Genomic DNA, 19,540 nt, shown 5'->3' on the forward strand with positions numbered 1-19,540 from the left:
AGTCGGCTTTTGATAAATATGGTCTTTGAGCAGTTCCGCTTGCACTGCGGGTTTTCAAGCCCGGGCTGGTCGTGGGTCTTTATGACCATCGAGACAAAGACACCCGCTGTGGGAAGATGTGACTAGTGAGAGGACTGCTGGCACAGCTGGAACTAGAGACTCGGGGTCTTCGGAGGGAGCGATCTTTTTATTCATTGAACAGTGGCAGCGCAGAGCAGGGTGAATGCCAGATAGATGGAGGACACACAATCAAAAACAGAGAACAGTCCCTCTGCCTTGGACTCCTCCTTCCTTTATTCTTCCCACATTGTGCCTGAAGAGATTCGACTTTCTAGACACCTGATTTTAAAAAAAAAAAAACTCTCCATATGAACTTTGGCAGCAGATGCACTTTTACCTTCAGAAAGAAGCCTGCACACAGACTAGGGACATTGAGAAATAGGGCTGATGAAACCTCAGGTTGCTGCCTGGCGAAAAATAACAGTAATGTATTTGCATCGACTTAAACCTAATGGGCTAGCAGCGTATTGCAAACATTCTGGAATCTGTCCCATTCCGACATTCCTGGTCCTTTTACTGTCAGGTGACAGCAACACAGTACTAGAAACCACAGAGGTTTATTGAAATGTGAGCCTTCTCATTGTATCCAGTTCTGCAACCGACAGCTTCTGCAAGACAGGCAGTCCTGGTGCACATTAGTGTCCAGTAATATCTGTCAAAAAACAAAAGCCCCACACGCTATAGTGACTGACAGAAGATTTACCTTCTGTAACTGAAGGTCGGCTTTGAATTAAAAGTGAAGAAAAGAAGAATTTAGTTGCAAACTATTAAGTACTAAATATTCTGTTCAGGATATGAGTTTTCCCGGTATAGGGAGGCCTTGGGATTAACACATTGGCAGAATGACCTTTGATCTTCCAAGCGTGACAGTACCTGAAGTAGTGACTATTTCAAAATAACCTGTATTCAGTGAAAAATAAAAAGAGAAAGCTTTGTCCCCCCCACTCCCCACCCCCATCTCTCTTAGTGGATGCTGTTCTGTATTGCTGAGCTTTGATTCATAGTGTGCATTTGCTGTATTCCTTTCCCATTTGCCCTTGTATGTGCTGCTGTGAGAACAAAGCAGGGGTCAAGAGGAAGAGACCACCTGCAATCAGCCGTGTGCACACTGCAGTCTCCCTATGGACTGGTCAGCTTTGTCTGCTGGCTGCATCGTTTTACTGTGGTGACTTTTGTGTTGCAGATGTATGTCATATTGAGAAAAGACTAAATACATTACTTTAAATGCTGGGTTGTGTGCTTTATATATATATATGCCTTTTTTCCCAACACTGTGCGATTCAGTTTCTAGGATGAAGGTTGAAACAAAGTTTGCACGCTTGTGGTGTTGATGAGGCTTCTCTGAGCTCCAGGGAAGCATGGAGTGCAGCATGTTGGTGCGGAAAAGTGGGTGAGGAGCATCTAGCGAGTGCGTGTTCCACTGATGGCGTGGGAGTTAGGCATAGGAGCAGGCCTGCATACAAAGGCATTTGCAAATGCTGTTCAAGTAGTTTCAAGACTGTACTCACCCCTTGAGACCAGCTTATTACAGCCCTGCCAATCTGTCCAGCCTTCAGCTTGGTCCCACCCACCTGTTCACGTTGAAAAGATCACGTAGCGGCGAGTCAAGTAGAGACTGGGGTGGAATGTTTGCTAAGTGGCATCAGGTGACCTCCAGGTCTCGCCTTAATAAACAGGAAGTCTTAAACATCTGTCTGAACATCATTTGCAAATGCATTTGAGTATCATCTACTCCCGCTGGAATCTCTCCAAACACCTATGGTTCAGTAGACAAATAGTCACTTGTTCTCTTGCAGCTCTTGCGATGTGTAAGAGAAAAGAAATTGCAGGTATCAGGTCAGACTTGAGCTGATCTGTGTGGTTTTGCAAGATCCCAGTCCCACTTCTTAAAATAATTTATTTGCATAATGTATTGAACTCAATTTTTAGTTCATTATTGTAAAGTCTCATGTCCTCGCAAATCCTGCGCTACTGAAACGTGAACCACAGGCGGCAGTTTCAGAAATAAAAGCCATCGACCCTCCGGAGGGGTGGCGCAGAAGGAGGGTTTAGGTGTCCTTGTTCACGTCGGTGGTGCAGTTTGCTGGCTCTGTCCCGGGGATGTGAGGTGCTGAAGCAGACTGCGTTGGCACAGCGATTCCTCTCACCCCCTCCTTGCCCACACTGCAGATGCAGTAAGCCTGGGGCAGGTGTGGTGCAAACACCACCTCCAGTCGCCTGGATACCAAGCTACTGCCCTCTGCCCTTACAGCATCCCACCCTGACAGTGGGCTCATCATCAGCCTCACAAGCACCTGGTTTGCCCACGTGATGCCCAGAGCTGGCAGCACCCTACGATCCACCAGCCTGGGGGGACAGGAAAGTCCTTTTAATCACAGATGTAAAAAAACAAACAAACCAGAACACTCATTTTCCAGCTGTGCTACAAATTTATAATATGTCTAAGATAAAAAGCCTTGCTAATGAAACAAAAGGTAAACTGGAATATTGCAGGTTTTTCTTCCTGCCCCCGAGACATGATCTATATTTACAATTTAAATTGCATTCAGATTAAGAATGGGTGGAACATGTTTAGCACAAAGTTAAAAAAACATGTTACATTTACCTTCTCTAATGGGCAATAAATGCCCAATTTAATGAATGCCACCTCTTGTTCATCCCTTATTAAAGTGCAGATTAATAGGAACTGTTCTGCACTTACCCAAAATTACACCGCGCCGAATCAGAGTCGCCCACAACGTCCGTCACCTGGGAGCCCACAGCACAACCCACGGGGAAGAGGGACAGGGGGGGAGAACAGATCACTCGCAACAGCCTTTCAGGAACGTCAACCTGCTTTTATCAGCTAAACACTGGAAAAGGGTTCTAAAGGATATAAAAAATAAGAGCCTGGGTCCGACTTTTATTCTAAGAAACACAACATGCTTTTGAAAATACAACTCCTTAATAAAGAGACAGATTTCAACAAACACGACTTGCACAAGGAGAGGTGAAAGATCCAAAACATAAAGCGCGGCCTCAGATACACCCCAGGAGTGAAGCCGTGTCTGTAGGTAGCGTGGACGCTCATATTGGATTGGCAGATTTTCCTGTAAATTGCTTCAGCAGTTGATCTGTGGGAGTCTGAGATGGCCTCTTCTCAGGTTATTTCTGCTAACCTGGCAAGTGTCCTGACCCTAACAGCCATTTTACAGGGACAACCCAGGGCTGCAACCCCACTACAACTGAACAAGGATAAGAGTGAAGTGACAACGAAACAGCAAGGCAGAGGTGCAGAGGGAGCAGGGAGGTGTACTGGGAGATGCTGGGTGGTTACCTGGTTGACGCAGATAACGGGGGTGCTGAAGGACTGGCTGAGACGGTGCAGACTCTGGGCAAAGGCGAGCAGGTGCCTCGCTCTCTCCCGGGCCTCCTTGGCCTCGAATTCGCAGCGGAACAGAGCAGCGACAGAATCGACCACCACAAGCCTCACCATCCCCCGCAACAGCATGATGGGAACCCGGCGCGACACGCAGACCTGCAGCGCCTCCTACAGGGTGTCGTGAAAACAGCAGTATGTCTGCATCTTTAGAACCTTACCATTTATCACAGAATGACACACTTTTGACAATTACTATAGATGCCTAGAGTCAGTGCTATCATTTACTTCTCCTGTCCCTCTCCCAGCCCCCCCCCGCTCCTCAAAACACTGCACACTTTAACCCTTCTCTCTCTGCAGCTGGGCTCTGCCGTCAGCAGCCTGTATCCAAGTTTAAAGAATGGCGCACACACGTAAGATGTGGCCCTCCCATAAGAGCTGCGTGCCACCTACCAGGTCAGCTGCGTGCTCGATATAAATGTTGTTGCTGAACTGGATGCTGGTAACCAGGTTCGGAGGCAGCTCGGGCCTGAGCCTGGCCTGCAGGGAGATGAGCTGCTGCAGGCGCTTGGAGGGGAAGGCACTTTCTGTGCAGATATAGACAGCTCCTGCACATAAACCAGAACACACAGAGCCCCTGAGTCCCCAGCCTCTTCACACTGTCACGCTCCCTTCAGAGTTCTGCAGTGCAGCCTGCACTTACTAAAACCCCTCTCAGATGGAAAGGAGGCAGTCCAGAGAGCGCTGGGTGCAGGGACATGCCTTTTATTTTTTAAGAAGTTACTTTCAAGGACTGCAGGTGAAAATTCCCGAAAATAACGTGTTGGGGCTGATGCAAGAAACTACGTGCTGTGGGCATTTTTTTTTTCTACATGGGATGATGCTCATTATCTCTGACCTCCGAAAGAATAACAAAGGACCTGTGCATTGCTCAGAGAGAGAATGTTCTTACCATTTATCACCAATATAGAGGGCTGCCCTAAAGCAGCTAAGAAAGCAGGACTTCCTCTGCATAGCAGTTTTGATCAATTGCAGGTTTTAGGAGATGGGAACTTTAATATAAGTTAACATCAAGTACAGAGGATTTCAGGCCTGTGAGCTTGTTTTGAACAATCCACATAAAGAAATGTGTGAAGAAAAAAACAGCTTTTAAACAGCTTATAAACCTACAAAATGGATAAAAGGGGTGTTCAATGGGAGTTGCACTGATTTCTCTGGGTGGCTCGGCTGCGTGCGTTGTGTCTGCACGTGCGGAAGACAAACTCACCCGAGCCCAGTCCACCGTGCTCCCTGGGGTACTGCACTGACAGGCACAGCTGCATGCAGAGCTGAGTCTTGCCTGCCCCACTCTCGCCAGCAATCTCGGTGATACCAGTCAGCGGGACGCCCCCCCTGAGCAGGGAGTCCAGCACTGGGCAGCCCAGAGAGAGCCTGTGGCTGGGCTCCAGAGAGGGGCACTCCCCCCGGAGCAGCTGCAGCGCTGCAGACACACAGAGAAGGAGCAGGTGAAGGCAGTCGGAGACACATAACATCACTTTATCAGCCCTATACAATTTCTTGCACTAGGAATTCGTCTTTTCGCAGACCCCAGCTTGCTCTCCATGAGACACAGACACACAGACAGGGGCAGAAGCTTGAGGTCAGAGAGCAGGGTCTGCCATTGTACAGCGCCCCTGGAGCAGTTGGGGTTAAGGGCCTTGCTAAGGGCGCCCAAAGGAGTAGGATTCCTCTGCCGGCTGCGGGATTTGAACCGGCAACCTTCCAGCCACAGGCGCAGATCCTGAGACACAGAGCAACCGACACAGTGCAGCCCTGGCGCCCAGCACAGAACATCCTCGCAGCTCCTGCCCACACAGCTGCTCGAAGCAAAGGAACCTAAAAGTCAGTTTGCACAGACTCTGTATTTAGCATGTCAGAATAGCTGGTTTTCAACTGTGTTAAATTTAGCCGAATCCAAAGAGCATAATATAACTTAAGCAGGCTTGTGTGCCCAGGAATTCAGTTTATGACTTGTGCACTTGCAGTGTAGTAGGCCTGTCCAGCACTGGTCCTGACGGGCCGGTAAGTGTGTCTGCACGTTTTCTGTGTGTTTTTAAAGCAGCAGTACCTGAAGAGCTGGGAGAAGCTGTTAAAATGGTCCCGTTAAAATCGTAACCAGCTGGTTTCGCTCAGGAGTCTGGAATAAAAACCCACAGACACATAAGCCCTCTTGGACCAGGACTGGACACAACTGACCTGTATCGTCAGTTTTAGAGCAAGCAAGCAGGTTTAAAACAGAAGGACCGCTGTGACTACAGCTGGTCCTGTTGCGTGATGGATGGGGGGGGGGTACTCTTCACCCTACACAGAGGTGCAAGGAATTTAAGACACTGAAGTCACGAAAACCCCGCATGCCTGTGAAAGACGGTTTACCGGTGACAGGAGGCTCTCGGCAGTAGGATGCTGCCACAGCGCTGTGAAGCTGCTGGACATCAGACTGGGACAGCTTTGTCAAACGCTGCAGGTCTGCTCCCGACAGGCTCAGAACCTCCCGCGCTGACTTCAGGTTCGCTGATATCAAACAAAGGCGAAAAAAGGCACAGAAGTCGTTTTCGTTTTTCTGGCTACCATGCGGATATCTAACCGATACGCCAACACCTACAGCGCGTTATCAGGACATGCCGACCGGGCAGAGGACAACTTCGAATGTGCCAAGTTAGTCCCTATACCCTTTCCTGACCTTTACAAGGGTTTTGTAAACATAAATAATAGAAACTCCCATGCAGTCATTCATTCCAGCAATTTAATACGTACAGAAAGATGAAAATCTTAGCTTCTCCGCTGATAATCGATTTCAGCATCCAACCTGCATTTCGGATCGAATTAACTTGTACGGTACTAGACGAATTAACCAGAAAGAAGCGGCGACAGTCACCTCTCTTCACAGCCGTAATCACTCTTGGATTCAGTTCTAACTGGTCCCAGTCCATCGCAGCCCCATTCGCAATTGAAATCAGTGCCACGATTAGTACACAACCTCGGCTAACGCACGCAGCTTGTCTGTCAACAACAACAACACGCACATCACAATTTCCGAAATCGCCCGCCTGCATTCAGGAACCTTAATCTGTTTTCTTTTAGGGGAGACATAAAATAATAATAATATTTTCTAAACAATAAATATCTTAATTAAAGACCGCTGAGGTGATTTATTAAAACGAAATATTATAAATAATAGAGAGTGTATTTTTCTAAATCTAGGCGGTTAGTTATTATGCGGATTTTACATCAAGATTTCACACTCACCCCCGTTGTTTTGCCAAAAGTGAAACATTCTGTCCACCCAAAGTTCAAGGGTCCCTCGCGTAGAAGAGGGGGGAGGGATCAGAACAGAAAGGCTTCGTCCTACTGGCTTTTGTCGCCATCAATCTTTTTCCACCACGGCGGAGCGCCGGACGTGTTGCGATTGGTCGGCGGGGCTGTCAGTCAGCAGGCGTTGCCAGGTGCGGGTGGGGAGGAATACTGTGGCGTTAAAAAAAAATGTCCTCTGTGCCTGACGGCAAGAAGCTGGTCCGGAGTCCGAGCGGGCTTCGTATGGTACCCGAGAATGGGGCCTTCAATAGCCCTTTCGCGTTGGACGAGCCCCAGTGGGTGCCGGATAAAGAGGTGAGGTTGAGGGAGAGAGCTGACGGGGTAGAGGCAGTGGGTCCGGGGCGTTGCGTTTGGCAGCTACGCAGAACGACTTCTCACTGTGCTGGGTGCGTTTTTTGTCTACGTTGTAGCGAACGGGGTGGACAAAAAAAAAACAACTAAAGCAGCAAAGTAGTTTACAGCCTCGCTTTCCAGTTTCACGTTCAATGCGTCTTTTTTATTGAATTGACCTCGAGTTTAAAGGAATGACGAAACTATGCATGGTATGCAAGCGCGGCTGTCATTTCTCTGTGAGCCCGATACGCACTCATGTTATTGTTGTGCTTCAGCTCTCATCCTCGTAGCGTAGCGGCGATTTTAATATAATTTGTGCAAATAGATTTAAGATTTTAAGAGCTTTCCTTTTATTATACAGTACGTACACGCTGTCACTTGGTAATACCCTACACCTCTGCTGATTGTGCCCAGTTTGTCCAGCACTCAACTCAGCCCGGATGAAGAATAATTTAACAACGCAGTTCACGTTGCGGGGTTATGCAACAGCAGCTAAAATTTAAAATGGACAGCAGATTTGTAGTATTAATCGGCTAGTTTGCTTCTGTATTCGCAAACTGGATCTGAAGTTTGTTGCAGGTAGCTCGACGCAAATGGGACGCAATTTAGTTTTAGCGGCATGTGAGATGCGGTCTTCAAACATGTTTTCTTACTTTTCCTAACATCTGGCCGTTTTGTGTTGATGGGAAACATGCACAAAAGAATATAGATCATTTAATCTTCACTGTTTTATCTGGCACGTAGTAAACCCTAAGTCCTTGAAAATCTGTTTCTGTGAGAATCATCTGTAAGTAAGAGATGAATAGATGAGTCCTTGGATATAGTTTCTTTTTTTGTTTTGCCAAAATTGTAATGAAAGTACGCGATGACGATGACATAAATCACAAGGCCAAGAAGGCTTCTGTTCTCCAAAGAGAGCTGGTAGATGTATCCTTGCTGCACTCGGCCAATGGACAGGTGATGGTCTGTACAGTAGTATAATTCTGAGCCACATTAGTTTATGAAAATAGAAACCTTTTATCTGTCCATGATTTTGTCTGCTGCGTTTTCCATGCCGTTTGAGTATAAGAAGCTTTTGTCAATTGTGCGCTGCAAGATACAGCGTATAATCCCAGCTGGTGTTCTGTAATGAAAGGTATTAGAGTCCTGGACATAGCAGGGTCTACTCTTTTTGTAAGTATCCTAATCTCCGTCGCAGACTGCACTACAACTGCACCAGCATCTGACTCTGCTGGCTTAAGAGATTGAACTGCTGTCTGTTTAAGGCAGGTGGAGGTGGTCTGTCTTGTCAGGGAGCTGGAGATTAAGATAACCCGAGAGACACAAACGAGAACAAGCAATGGGGAAACTTGTGTACCATGTCATGGTCATTTATAGGAGATGCTGTTTACCAGGATGTCGTTCTTAAGACTCATAAATGAAGTTTCGGCATCTAGTTGATTAAGGTCTGTAAGTGTGAGGTGTTTCTTGGACTGCAGTGTTGCTCAGTTTCCTCTGCAGAGCCAGAGTTGCATCAGATCATGTGCCTGACCGAAGAGTAAATGTTTACCTTCTTGAGTTTCTGGGCTGCTGGATGAGCCCTTCTTTGCTGTCATAGTCAAATAAGTCGCACTTTGGATAGAAAGCTGTATTGAAGACAAGGGAAGGGAGTGCACAAACTGTCCCTGCTCAGGACAAACATTTACCTGTAGCACATTATGACTTCCCTGGCGAATACTGGGCTGTGGTTTTTATTTTAAACCGTGTCACCATGTAGCCTCCTGTGCACATTATTTGTTAATATATGAAGAGAGCTCTGACTCAGTTTTTCTCCAGTGATGAGGCAGCGAGCTGTAAACACCCTTGTTTTTCTCGTCGAATGTGCCGTTTGTGCTGAATTCCTGCCATGTGATGACAGGAAGCAAGAATCCTGCCAGCTTTGCACAGCCTCAGAGGGGATTGTGGAGAAGTCACATGGTGTGCAACCCTCCATATGTCTCTGTGGGTGCTGTGCCTGGATCTGTGAAGCCCTGCAGTTTATCCAGAGACCAGTCAGTCACACACAGGCTCCGGGCACTTGTGCTGAAAGTACCACAGGGCCCTTTTCCAGAGTTTTCCATGGATGTTTGATGATCTAGTCTTGGTGTTGGAATACCAAGGAATAGGATGTTTTCTATAATTCCTAGTGTCCTGGTTCTGAGAGTTATTGAATATGTTAATTGCTGGTGCATAACAAATCATTCTCACAGTCAGCTTAGGTCCCATATACATTTGAGTGTTTTAGAAGTAGCCCTGGTAATGGGATGAGTCTGTAAGTGAATTATTAAGAGCTGTTTGGGGTAAGCATCCCTGTGGCACCGGGCTTCGGAAGATGACAAAAGTGGTAGCTTTGCACACGTTTGATCAGGCACGCTCATTTCTTTTAGACCAGTAAGACACAAGCATGAATGAGTCAGTCAGTTTACTGAATTAAATCACCATGGGGCTCACTAGCTTCTGCCTGATGAAACCACCTTGTGTTTTTATCTAAAAACCTTAATGTACTGCTAGCACTGTGCTAACAGTTTTGTGCCTCAGGCCCTTTAATGTCGAATGAATGTAGACGTAAGACGTTCAGCCCATCCAACACATTTAGGAACTTGTTGGACACGTACTGTTTAAGGTGAGAAATGTATCTAATGGAAATAGGGACCACAAATTTGATTTTCGAAGTGGTTTTTGCATCATTAGTAGGCTTATTTGTGTAAGGTTAGAGGATTCATACAGAGTCATAATGCATTGTGTTGTTTTTTTTATATAAAGTGAATCAAAGGAGTATTCTGTACCAGAGTTTAGATGTGAATATTGCAAGAAATCTAGTTCCAGATGTCTGTTTCTTTGTGTAGCAATGTTGCATGCTGTTTAAGCTGCCAGTCTCTCTAAATGTCGGTTTTCAATTTAAGTGCCACAAGTTCTATATGTGTAGTATGGTTGTTTTACAGTTATGCCACCACTCTTCGTATTATAGGGCTCTTCAGCTACCAGCATGCAGCCTTGTGTCAGCCATAATGAATCTCCTTTCCCTTCAGTGCCCGAGATGTATGCAGTGTGATGCCAAGTTCGATTTTCTCACGAGAAAGGTAAGACAGTCGGCAAAGCCATTTCGCTTATCTCATATCCCTTCAAAACGAACACGGCAAGTGCTGTTCTTTTCTAAAAATGGAGGTGAAGCATTGAAACTAACAGGAAGAGGTCAATTGCATATCCAGAGTAAAAAGAAAGACAAAAAGTGTTTTTATTTTACTTTTCAGTGTGGAGAGTAAATGAAGCTGAAGCTCGCTGATGCTGCTGTCTACTGTTGACACTAAAATAAGTGTGTAAACCTTCATATCCTCCTGTAGGACCACAACTCTGATACTGTCCGCAGCAGTGTTGAACTTCATTTGCATTTCATTCCTCTCCTTCCTGTTTTCTGCAGCCCAGTTACTGGGCTGCAGAAAATTCTAATGTTATGCATCTTTTCATGTAGCAAAAGCCGTTAATGTTCCCGTAGTTTTGCCTTTATATTGTTTTTAAATCCCAGTGAGTTTCTAAACTCTAAACCTCGTTGCTGTTGCATTCAAGATGTCAGCTGGTACTTGCGCAGGATTATGTCATCAAATCGGTCGTCTGTCTGGCATCGCAGCCAGTGAAATGCCAGCCGCAGGCTGCTCCATTGTATCTGGGTTTGATGAAGGGCATTTCTATAGCCGTCGCGCTGACATCAGACACAGCTCCAATGCAGGCTGGCACCTCGAAAGTGAGTGCTTTGAAAGAAACAATGAAAAGTAACATTGCAGGGATCTTATTGTTTCAGCTGCAACGTGATGCTTAGACCGACCACACCTGGTAGGAAAAGCAGTAATGGTGCCTGCTCTGTCAGTCAGGGGCTGTCTGGGTCTCCCCGGACCTGCACGCCTGCAGAGGCCCGGGCCTGGCTGGTCCTGTGCTGTGCTGGTCGGCGCTCAGCCCGTGTCTCTCTGTGCGCAGCACCACTGCCGGAGGTGTGGGAAGTGCTTCTGTGACAAGTGCTGCAGCAGGAAGGTGTCTCTGCCGCGGATGTGTTTCGTCGACCCTGTGCGGCAGTGTGCGGAGTGCAGCCTCGTCTCGCAGAAGGAGATGGAGTTCTATGACAAGCAGCTTAAAGTGCTGATGAACGGTGAGGTGGGAGGGCTTCCTCCCGGCTGCAGGCAAGCTGCATGCTGAACTCCAGGGGCTGTCCGTCCACCTTTTCAGGTGCTGGCGTCTTCATGGACTGTCAAGCCTGCACTTCTCCAAACTGTTACCTTTCTTCTCTGGTTGTTTACGGTCCCTCGAGTTTTGCATATCCGTTTCCCATATCATGTTTTTGAAGGTGTGTTGTGGAATCCAGTTGACTAAGGCTCTTCAGGAACAAATTCACATCACTGTGTATCTATACCTGAGCTCACTCAAGTTCACTGACCGCTGTCTTGTCCTTTTTTTTCCTCTATAATGCGAGGTTGGTGACCTCAGGAAAAGCACTAAGTGCTCTGCCGACACTGGGGCATTTCCTTTTCTCCTGTCCTAGTTTCCACTTGCTGGTACAGTGCACACGATGCGCCCCGTGTGTCTGGGAAGATAAAAACAGGCCCTGCCCTCTGGGTTTTCCAGACCAGAGCATCCAGGCTTAATGAAAAATCAATTTAACTTTCCGCTTGGCTGCATGATTTGGTGGACTTTAAAAGTCGTTACCCTGGAGTTGAATGCCTTGGTAAAAAAAAACCTTTTAAAAGCCCGAGCCTTCGTTAGTGGTGGTGTAGCTGCTCTGTCTGTGATGATGGCTCTTTGTAGTGTAACCCATGGCTTGCTGTAAAAGAATAAATGAGCTTCGGTCACACACCCCCGCATTCCCCCTCTCTCCTTGTGTCTTTCTCTCTCCATCTTCTTCCCTCCGTGCAGCTGTTATTTGGAAACAGCTCTGGAAGTGTGAAGTCAGGCACTGACGCCTCTGCAGCAGGTGAACCCCGCCGTGGAGTGGGTGGGTATCGGCAGGTGTTATAAACTTGTTTTCTCCCTGCGTTTCCGAAGGTGGCACTTTCCTGGTGTCCCTGGGCACATTGGGGAAGTTGGAGACCATGGTGTGCCGGCTCTCTAACAATCACAGGTATCCTTGCAGAAAGTTCTGTGTGCCTCGGGCTAATGTACAATAAGTACGTGTGTTCATTTTCTGTGCAGAAAGCTAATAACCTAAAGACGTTTCCTTTTTGTGATTAATGACAGGAAACGTAATAGTGGATACCGACACGTCTTGGGTATTTCCAGTTTCTCTCCTATAAAGTGTACCTGAAGGTGATCCACAGGACTGCATTATAATTTTTAGATGGAGGTTTACTGCCAACGAGAAACTTTTATAAACTGCTCTGTGAAGGTGAAAAAAAATAGCACCTTTCTGATTTCTGATGTTGTAGCAGAATTACAAAAATGACAGCAAGAGCAACGTTTGTCCCTTTTCTGCAATTTCAACGTCATAAGAAGCAAAGTTGCTTCTTATGACGTTCTCACTCCCTCTAGTGGAGGAATTGTACACTGAAACTGAGTGGTCCACAGTTAATGCTCCTTTCAGAGTGTAGTATGAATTATAATTGGTAAAAATGGAGCTAAGTAGAATTATAATTCTAAGCTTTAAATAAATAAATTAAATTAAAAGCTTGGCAGCTGCAGAAGTACGACAAAATAAAATCCTCAGGGAAGTAGGTTAAAGATTACAAGCTACGCATGGAGCAGTAGACTGGAGTTTCTCAGCAGGTCATGTTTACCAGTAAGGCAGAGTACACTAATTGTATTGATTTGTGACTTTATGCCAGCTGCAGGAATCGCAAAATAATTCTTTGTTCTGTTCCTGCCACTGGGGAACGATCTGAATATTTGAACTTGTTCTATTTTGTTAGTATCTTGCCGTGTCAGGGTAAACTTTGTTGGCTGAAATGTAGGTTAAAGATAGTAGGAAATTTAGGCTTAATCATTCTTGCTGGCAGAAACAAACCAGACCATCCAGAAACTCCCTGTGACAACCATGCAAAATTATAAATTTCTTAGAACTTCTATTCTCATTTTAATAATTTAAAAGGTGTTATTAGAGACTCAGCTTTGACAGTAAAGGTTGTCCCTGAGTGCATCTGTTTCAGAACACCTTGGCACCATGGATACAAGTGGTTTGTGAGCTACACTGATGCTGGGGATTCTTCCTAAATGTTCTGGTGTTTAGCACCCTTGTTCCGTTTTCCTGCCAGGTATCTCTTCCTGGATGGGGAAAGCCACTTTGAAGTGGAGCTGTCCCGAATCTCTAGCATACAGATGTTGACAGAGGGCTTTACACCTGGAGGTGAGCCTGTAATGTTTGCTCATATTAAGCACTATGAAGGAAGACTGCTGGTATGAATGAAAGTGCTTTACCTGAGGTCCGATTTGTAGTACTAACAAACTGGTTCTTCTGGCACCACACAAACCCTCTGTCCTACGGAGGGCAGCAGCAAAACATCGCTGAGAATCTTCTCCTTCGCATGGGATCTGACTGATGGCACCTGTTTCTGTAATGCTGCTGGCCAGGAGGAACCTCTAGCTTGTAAATAACCACATTCAGCTGTCTTTTCCATATTTAACATTGCCTCTCATTCTGGGAATCGAATTCTTCCTAATTGAATGATTGCTCATACAGGACCTGACTAAGTTTGACAAACAGGCATGATTTTGTTTTTGTCTAACCAGGGTACACGGGATATATTTCAAGATTCTTAATAATCACAGACTCGCGGTCTTTCCTTTTTGTACAACTGCATTCATACTACAGAAATTGTTTACTCTCGAGCCCTGCTCGTGGCAGGTCTCCTCGTTCTGTCTCTGTGCAGTGGTCAGCCTCAGCTGTAGTGCAGTCGATTGGCCATGAATGTTATGGCACAGCAGAAGGTAAACATGTCTGCAGTGTCAAAGGGAAGGAGCTGGCTGGACCTCTTTCAAGATGCATGCCCTGTAATGTCTTTAACCTAACCTTCCTTTTTTACTGTCTTCGGGCTGCCTATCCTGTCGCCTGCCTTCAGAGAAAGACATTCATACTTACACCAGTCTGCTGGAGAGTCAGTATATATCTGAAGGTCAGCTCTGTCTTAATCTTGGAATCTAATCCAAGGGTATCATTCTTAAATCCTTAAGGCCACAGGTTTCTGGCTTTCATCCTACCTTGGTGCACTTAGTTGCTTAATTAATCAGATTTGGTTAATTGGATATATTAAGAATATCCAAGACCTTATGTAGTTAATTTCAAAGGCACATTTGATTCAAAGTGCAGTGACTAGAAAACATTCTGGGACCTGCATAGATATCTTGACGTAATCAATTTAGTTAATTGGGTGCATTTAGTGCTTTAGAGCTGAGGTGGAACATAAGGCAGAAGACACTGTGGCCATCCAGGAATTGAGTGTGACACTTCTGCTCCAATGTTGTCCGCATACTGGTCCCCAGCTCTCCCATCTCATCACCTCTAATGAGATTGCCTTCTGTCTGCTGGAGGATTTCTGCGGTGTGAGTTGTAAAGTGAAGTTAAAGTTGCAAAGAAAGTCAACTGAGAGAATTCCTACTGACATTTTGTAGCCTCGGGGTGACCTGCTCCCTACTCAGCTGAATCTCAATTACTGCTTTCCCATTAAAACTTCATTAGTATGGAATGATTTTTCCTTCCCAACAAAAAGAATTCTACAATGGAAATAACAGTCATTAGTCCCTTTTTTGATTTCCGATATAATTTAACTAACTCATCCTAATGCACTTAATTGATCGGTACGTATAGACGTGTAGATCTGCTTCTCAACACAGGAACTGATATGTTCCATTTTTATTTATTTTTCCCCATGCCATGTATTGGGTCTCTTTTGTCAATCTTATCTAATTAAAATTGATTTAATTTAGATTGGTATTCTGACCCCACTGGAAAAAAAAAGGAGAGCTTATTTATCATGCAGAGAAATACACACAAAACATTTACATTTGCACTGTGTAACTTGTTTTGCCCATCTGTTTCTCAGTTCTAATTTAAAGTAGGTGGCGTCCTCTCACTCAAACTGATCATTGCATAGCAATGTTTATGCTAGGCCAGCAGAATTGGATGACTACTGACCCCTTGAAACCTTGAGGCTAATTCTAATGACGTATTTTCACCGGGCACAGTTTCTGTTCCTCTCTGTTCCCAATTAGTCCTTATGGCTTTGGCAATCTCATTAAATGAACTAGTGCATGACCCCTTGCCTGTGGTGTGTCATGTTTTGTGCACCCTGAAGGTATTAGGCTGCATTATTTTGAGTGAACTGCATGTATTGTGTACGAACTCTGTTCTATGTGCTTTAAGCCATAGTTTAAAAACCTCAAGATTGAATGATCGGTGGACGGAGTTCTAATGAAATAAGAAATTTGTACCAGACGTTAATGAACATGAAAGGCCTATTTGTGTGCAGCTGTGTATGAAAGTGGGCATTTCCTTCCTTCCACTTCATTTTTGTTCTGCTTGGTGTGCTAACTCCAAAATATATTGCCTGTAAAACGCTTGAAAGGCTTTGTTGAGAATATGAAAATAAATTTGCTGGCAGACTTAGCAGTACCTCTTTCACCCAGTAGAGTGCTTCTGAGTGACAGTTCTATCCTTGGTCAAACTCCATATTGTCCAGAGTTCATTCAGACCCTCAGACGCTGTCCTAGGGATTTGTTTGTGTTTTGATGTCTGTTAAACTGTTCAACTTGGTTCACACCACTGATGTGTTAAAAGAACTCTGGTAGAACCAGCCCCTCTCAAATTCTGATATCTGAAAGATGGTACAAGTCCCTTTTTAGGCAGTGGCATGATCTGCAAAGGCTGTATGTAGCTGAATTTCATCAATGTCTGTGCTCAACCTGGATTCTAAGCCCCAGTGTGTGTTGTGTGTAGGGGGAAACTCCAGGGCTGCTGGCATGATGCTCCAGTATAAATCTGTGGGCTCACAGGAGCTACAGCAGCTGCGGGTGGAGGTCGCAGATGACAAGAAGACTGCCTCCATGTGGCTGGCGGCCATGCACAAGGTACCAGAGGAGCAGCTTGCTGCCTGACCCCTGACCCCTGACCCCTGCTCAGGAGCTCAGTGTGGTGGTTCCTTAGTGTTTCTATCTTCTACGTTTTAACACAGAATCCTTCACTTTTTCCTGTTACTTTGTATAGTCAGAACAGCTGCAACCAAATCATTCACAACTGAGAAACAAGTGAGATTTTTTTTTATAATTGGAGATCAGACGATTACTTGTCAGATGCGTTGTGGAAGGCTGACACAAAAAAAATAATTCTGTACCAGATTGTTGTACAGGGTTGGAACGCATCTGATTTTTGAGAGGAAGTGTAGATCTCTGTATGAAATGCTGAAGGAAGCACTTGAGCATGCTTACACTGCTTCCTGACACTTTCGCTTACACAGCCTTTTCATATTCCACTAGAACAGAAGTGAGAGCAGATTCTGTCAGAAGGCACATTCTTTTGTACGTGCACAGAAATGCAAAATCTAACGTGGCTTATGCAAAGTCGTGAAAATTGTATGTTAAGTTTCTTCTTTTGTTTTCTCTCTCCAGGCTGCAAAACTTTTGTATGAATCTCGGGACCAGTGACATGACCGTGTAAAGGAGAGGGAGACAGCCCAAGTATTTCCTAATTTATAGTTTCACTTGTATTTTGAAATGCCTGCATTCTGTATATTCAGCTTTCTGGCCTCAGTTAAGACACGGTGTATTCCTATTTTCAGTGTTCTGGGGCACCACAGGTATTTACTGATTCTAGTGCAATATATACTTGTTTAATAAATGCTTTAAATGTAGTCTCATGCATTCAATTTTGTAAAGATATTTTGTTAAATATATTCCTATTTTAACTAATTGATGTGGCAGTGTAAGTACTTTTTACTGCCAAAGCATTTACTATACTTTTTGTAGCATTTATGTACAATTGTTTTTTTCCTACACTAAAGGATGAATTTAATATTCGGTTTTCCAGGGGTTATGCCAGTTCTTCCTTAAATGTAAAGGATTGTATTTTTCTTTAAGAAACAGCCAACTCTGCCAGTAACATTCATATATAGCGTGAGAGTGTGAAATTCACTTTTACCTATTTTTTAAAATAAAGAATAGGCACAATGCAATAATACATAAACGCTGATTTCTGTTCATTTGCTGGCTGCCAGCACATATTCATGTTTGTGTGTTAATAGAGAGAGGAATTATTTGGACAGATTAACTAAAATACATGGTAGTGCTGTTGTCATTACAATATAGGACAACAGTCCTTTTCAGGGAGCCAGGCTTGCAAAGGCAGATGGACAGTATGACCTAAATCAGCTGTTTTGTTAAAAAAAAACTATGATCATGCTTGTAATGAAAGCTTTGAGGAGAAACACATTATTCTTTATGAGCTAGTCACAGGAGGTGGGGTGAAAACAGAGCTTGCTACGAGCAGACACTTCTTACACTATTCCCTATAGGAAAACTTCATTATAAAAAGTATTATACTGTACTCTACATTGAGGCATGGCATCGGGTCTTTGCCAGTTATGGGTGTGTGGCATTTTAATTGTAGTGTATAGGTATGGTTCTTTGTTGATGGTGGGGCCTGTAAGACATCTTGGCACTGCCGGTATTAAATTTTTATTGTGTGTATGTCTTTCTTTAATAAATTCTTGAAATTCTGTATTGGTTTATTTGTGGATCACAAGGTAGGTAAAAACGTGACAAGTTGGTTTCTACAGTACAGGTCCCAACAACACATCTGTCCCCAACAGAAGGCAGATTTGTAACAAGAACTGTAACCTTTTAAAACTACACAAATCAAGTTGTCTCCTCACAGACTTCTGATAAATGATATTTCAGTGCAGCTATTGAGCAGTACTAAAAAAATGACTTTTACATTCTCTACTTTATTTTGAAGGTGTTTTTGAATTGGGTTCCTTTTTTCTTTGCAAGAGTTTGTCTGTCTTCTGTTGGGGATTATCCTTACAAGTTTGTGTTGATGTGCAGAATAGAGAACATTTTTCCTCCATACAGACACATACAGGTATAGTCTTCATGCCACAGCAGTATTTTATTGTGCACATTTACATAACAGGTTGTGTAAGTAGTGTATCTGTACTTACACTACTTGTGTATACAGCTATACAGAAACTGCAGTTCAGTTACATTTTCATACAGCAGATAATAGTCAAACATCATCTATTCTCACCACAGTATTTACAGGAATACTTAGTGGTTAAGCTCTTTACAGCACTGCTTTGGATGGGTAAAAAAATGACAAGACCGTAAAACATGAAAAAGCAAGTCAGAGGATGTTATGTAACAAATTCTGTTGTTTATGGAAAATAACATCTAACTCCTATGGAAAATATCCATGAAAGTCTCTTATATAAAAGCATTTCGATTTTGCAGTTCTTAGTGCTGTGTTCAGCTAACGAAGCTGAAGTTCGTTATTGCATTCACCTCCGGCCATGGCCTACATGAGGAACACAGAGACTGGCCTTCACCAGACATTCCACTTGCTCACAACTTCCGCTTCACAGACGCCTCTCAAGGTCTCTTCGAAGACATGCTCCTACCAAATAAATAAAGACATACAACTGCCACACACACACACTTCCCTTCACATTTAATCACCTGCACTGTTCTTCTTCATTTGAAACCCCATTCTTTCAATTCATCAACTTCCCTCAGGTCTATCTAGTCAGTTTTTCTTCAACTCTTTGCGTAGCCAAAGGGCTACATAAGATTAATTGTAATTAAAGCAGCTTGTTTCTTTAACCACACTTCCCAGCTAACCGTGTCAGTAAAACCTTCACTCGTTCTCTCTATCCTGCTTGCAGACACTCCCCTTTATCGCACACTTCACCTTTGACTCCCTAAAAACATCCGATTCACAGCCCCACTCTGCCAAAAAAACAAACTGGGGTCAGTATCCGTGTTCCTATACGAGACTGGCCAGTTTTTAAAAAAAAAACCTTAGCTTAAAGAATGAATCTCAGTCTTAAAAAAAGAAAAAAAAAAAGCTGGACACAAAACACTGAGCAGATGGAGAGGAAGTTAAAACCCTTATCCCATCCTTCCTGAAGAGCTTCTCTATCCAGTACGCTTCAAAAAGAGATTGTTCTCTTCAGTGTTGAGGACGACTCCCAGTGTGGCCACCAGCGGCTGTGAGGGGACAGTTCGTTTTTAAAGACGGCCCCCAGCGGTCAGGAGAAAAGCACCACTTTGACAGGAGATGGCAGCCCCTTTGCACACCTCTTCTCCCGCTCTGTCTGGGGGCGACTTCGGGGTGTCCCTCTCCAGGTCCAGTTAATCCCCAGGACGGGTGCAAGTGATGCCCACGCGGGTGTTACGCTAGGGAACGCTGTCTTGGCTTTATTCTGGGATAGAGCTGCAAAAAACAGGAAAAAAAAG

General features: G+C 44.5%; 3 protein-coding genes across 14 annotated transcripts in view; 1 reads left to right on the forward strand and 2 right to left on the reverse strand.

The window, feature by feature from the left end:
* Positions 1-182: 182 nt before the first annotated feature.
* On the reverse strand, positions 183-6,811 carry xrcc3 (X-ray repair complementing defective repair in Chinese hamster cells 3). 2 transcript variants are annotated; one of them, XM_069193135.1, is made up of 8 exons: positions 6,704-6,811; positions 6,333-6,457; positions 5,831-5,968; positions 4,686-4,898; positions 3,872-4,026; positions 3,377-3,589; positions 2,762-2,808; positions 183-2,406 (listed from the first exon to the last, which is right to left on the reverse strand). In XM_069193135.1, the coding sequence occupies exons 2-8, from the start codon at positions 6,385-6,387 to the stop codon at positions 2,109-2,111; spliced, it is 1,119 nt and encodes a 372-aa protein (XP_069049236.1). In that variant the 5' UTR covers positions 6,388-6,457; positions 6,704-6,811; the 3' UTR covers positions 183-2,108. The 2 variants fall into 2 exon arrangements, with proteins under 2 accessions (XP_069049236.1, XP_069049235.1); XM_069193134.1 differs by lacking the exon at positions 6,704-6,811 and having other exon boundaries at positions 6,333-6,496.
* Positions 6,812-6,869: 58 nt separating this feature from the next.
* On the forward strand, positions 6,870-17,804 carry zfyve21 (zinc finger, FYVE domain containing 21). Of its 2 annotated transcripts, XM_006632180.3 has the most exons (8): positions 6,870-7,063; positions 10,150-10,200; positions 11,090-11,258; positions 12,149-12,224; positions 13,351-13,442; positions 14,155-14,208; positions 16,029-16,159; positions 16,697-17,804. In XM_006632180.3, the coding sequence occupies exons 1-8, from the start codon at positions 6,938-6,940 to the stop codon at positions 16,730-16,732; spliced, it is 735 nt and encodes a 244-aa protein (XP_006632243.1). In that variant the 5' UTR covers positions 6,870-6,937; the 3' UTR covers positions 16,733-17,804. The 2 variants fall into 2 exon arrangements, with proteins under 2 accessions (XP_006632243.1, XP_006632244.1); XM_006632181.3 differs by lacking the exon at positions 14,155-14,208 and having other exon boundaries at positions 6,871-7,063.
* A 371-nt stretch (positions 17,805-18,175) lies between these two features.
* Positions 18,176-19,540, reverse strand: part of ppp1r13bb (protein phosphatase 1, regulatory subunit 13Bb) — a 65,442-nt gene continuing 64,077 nt past the window's right edge. For all 10 annotated transcript variants that reach the window (XM_069193113.1, XM_069193114.1, XM_069193111.1 and 7 more), the window contains one exon: positions 18,176-19,517. In XM_069193113.1, coding sequence (XP_069049214.1) covers positions 19,476-19,517 — 42 coding nt within the window. In that variant the 3' untranslated portion in view covers positions 18,176-19,475. The remainder of the gene's footprint in view (positions 19,518-19,540) is intronic.

This window comes from Lepisosteus oculatus, chromosome 8 (genome assembly GCF_040954835.1).
Source record: "Lepisosteus oculatus isolate fLepOcu1 chromosome 8, fLepOcu1.hap2, whole genome shotgun sequence".
NCBI lineage: Eukaryota > Metazoa > Chordata > Actinopteri > Semionotiformes > Lepisosteidae > Lepisosteus > Lepisosteus oculatus.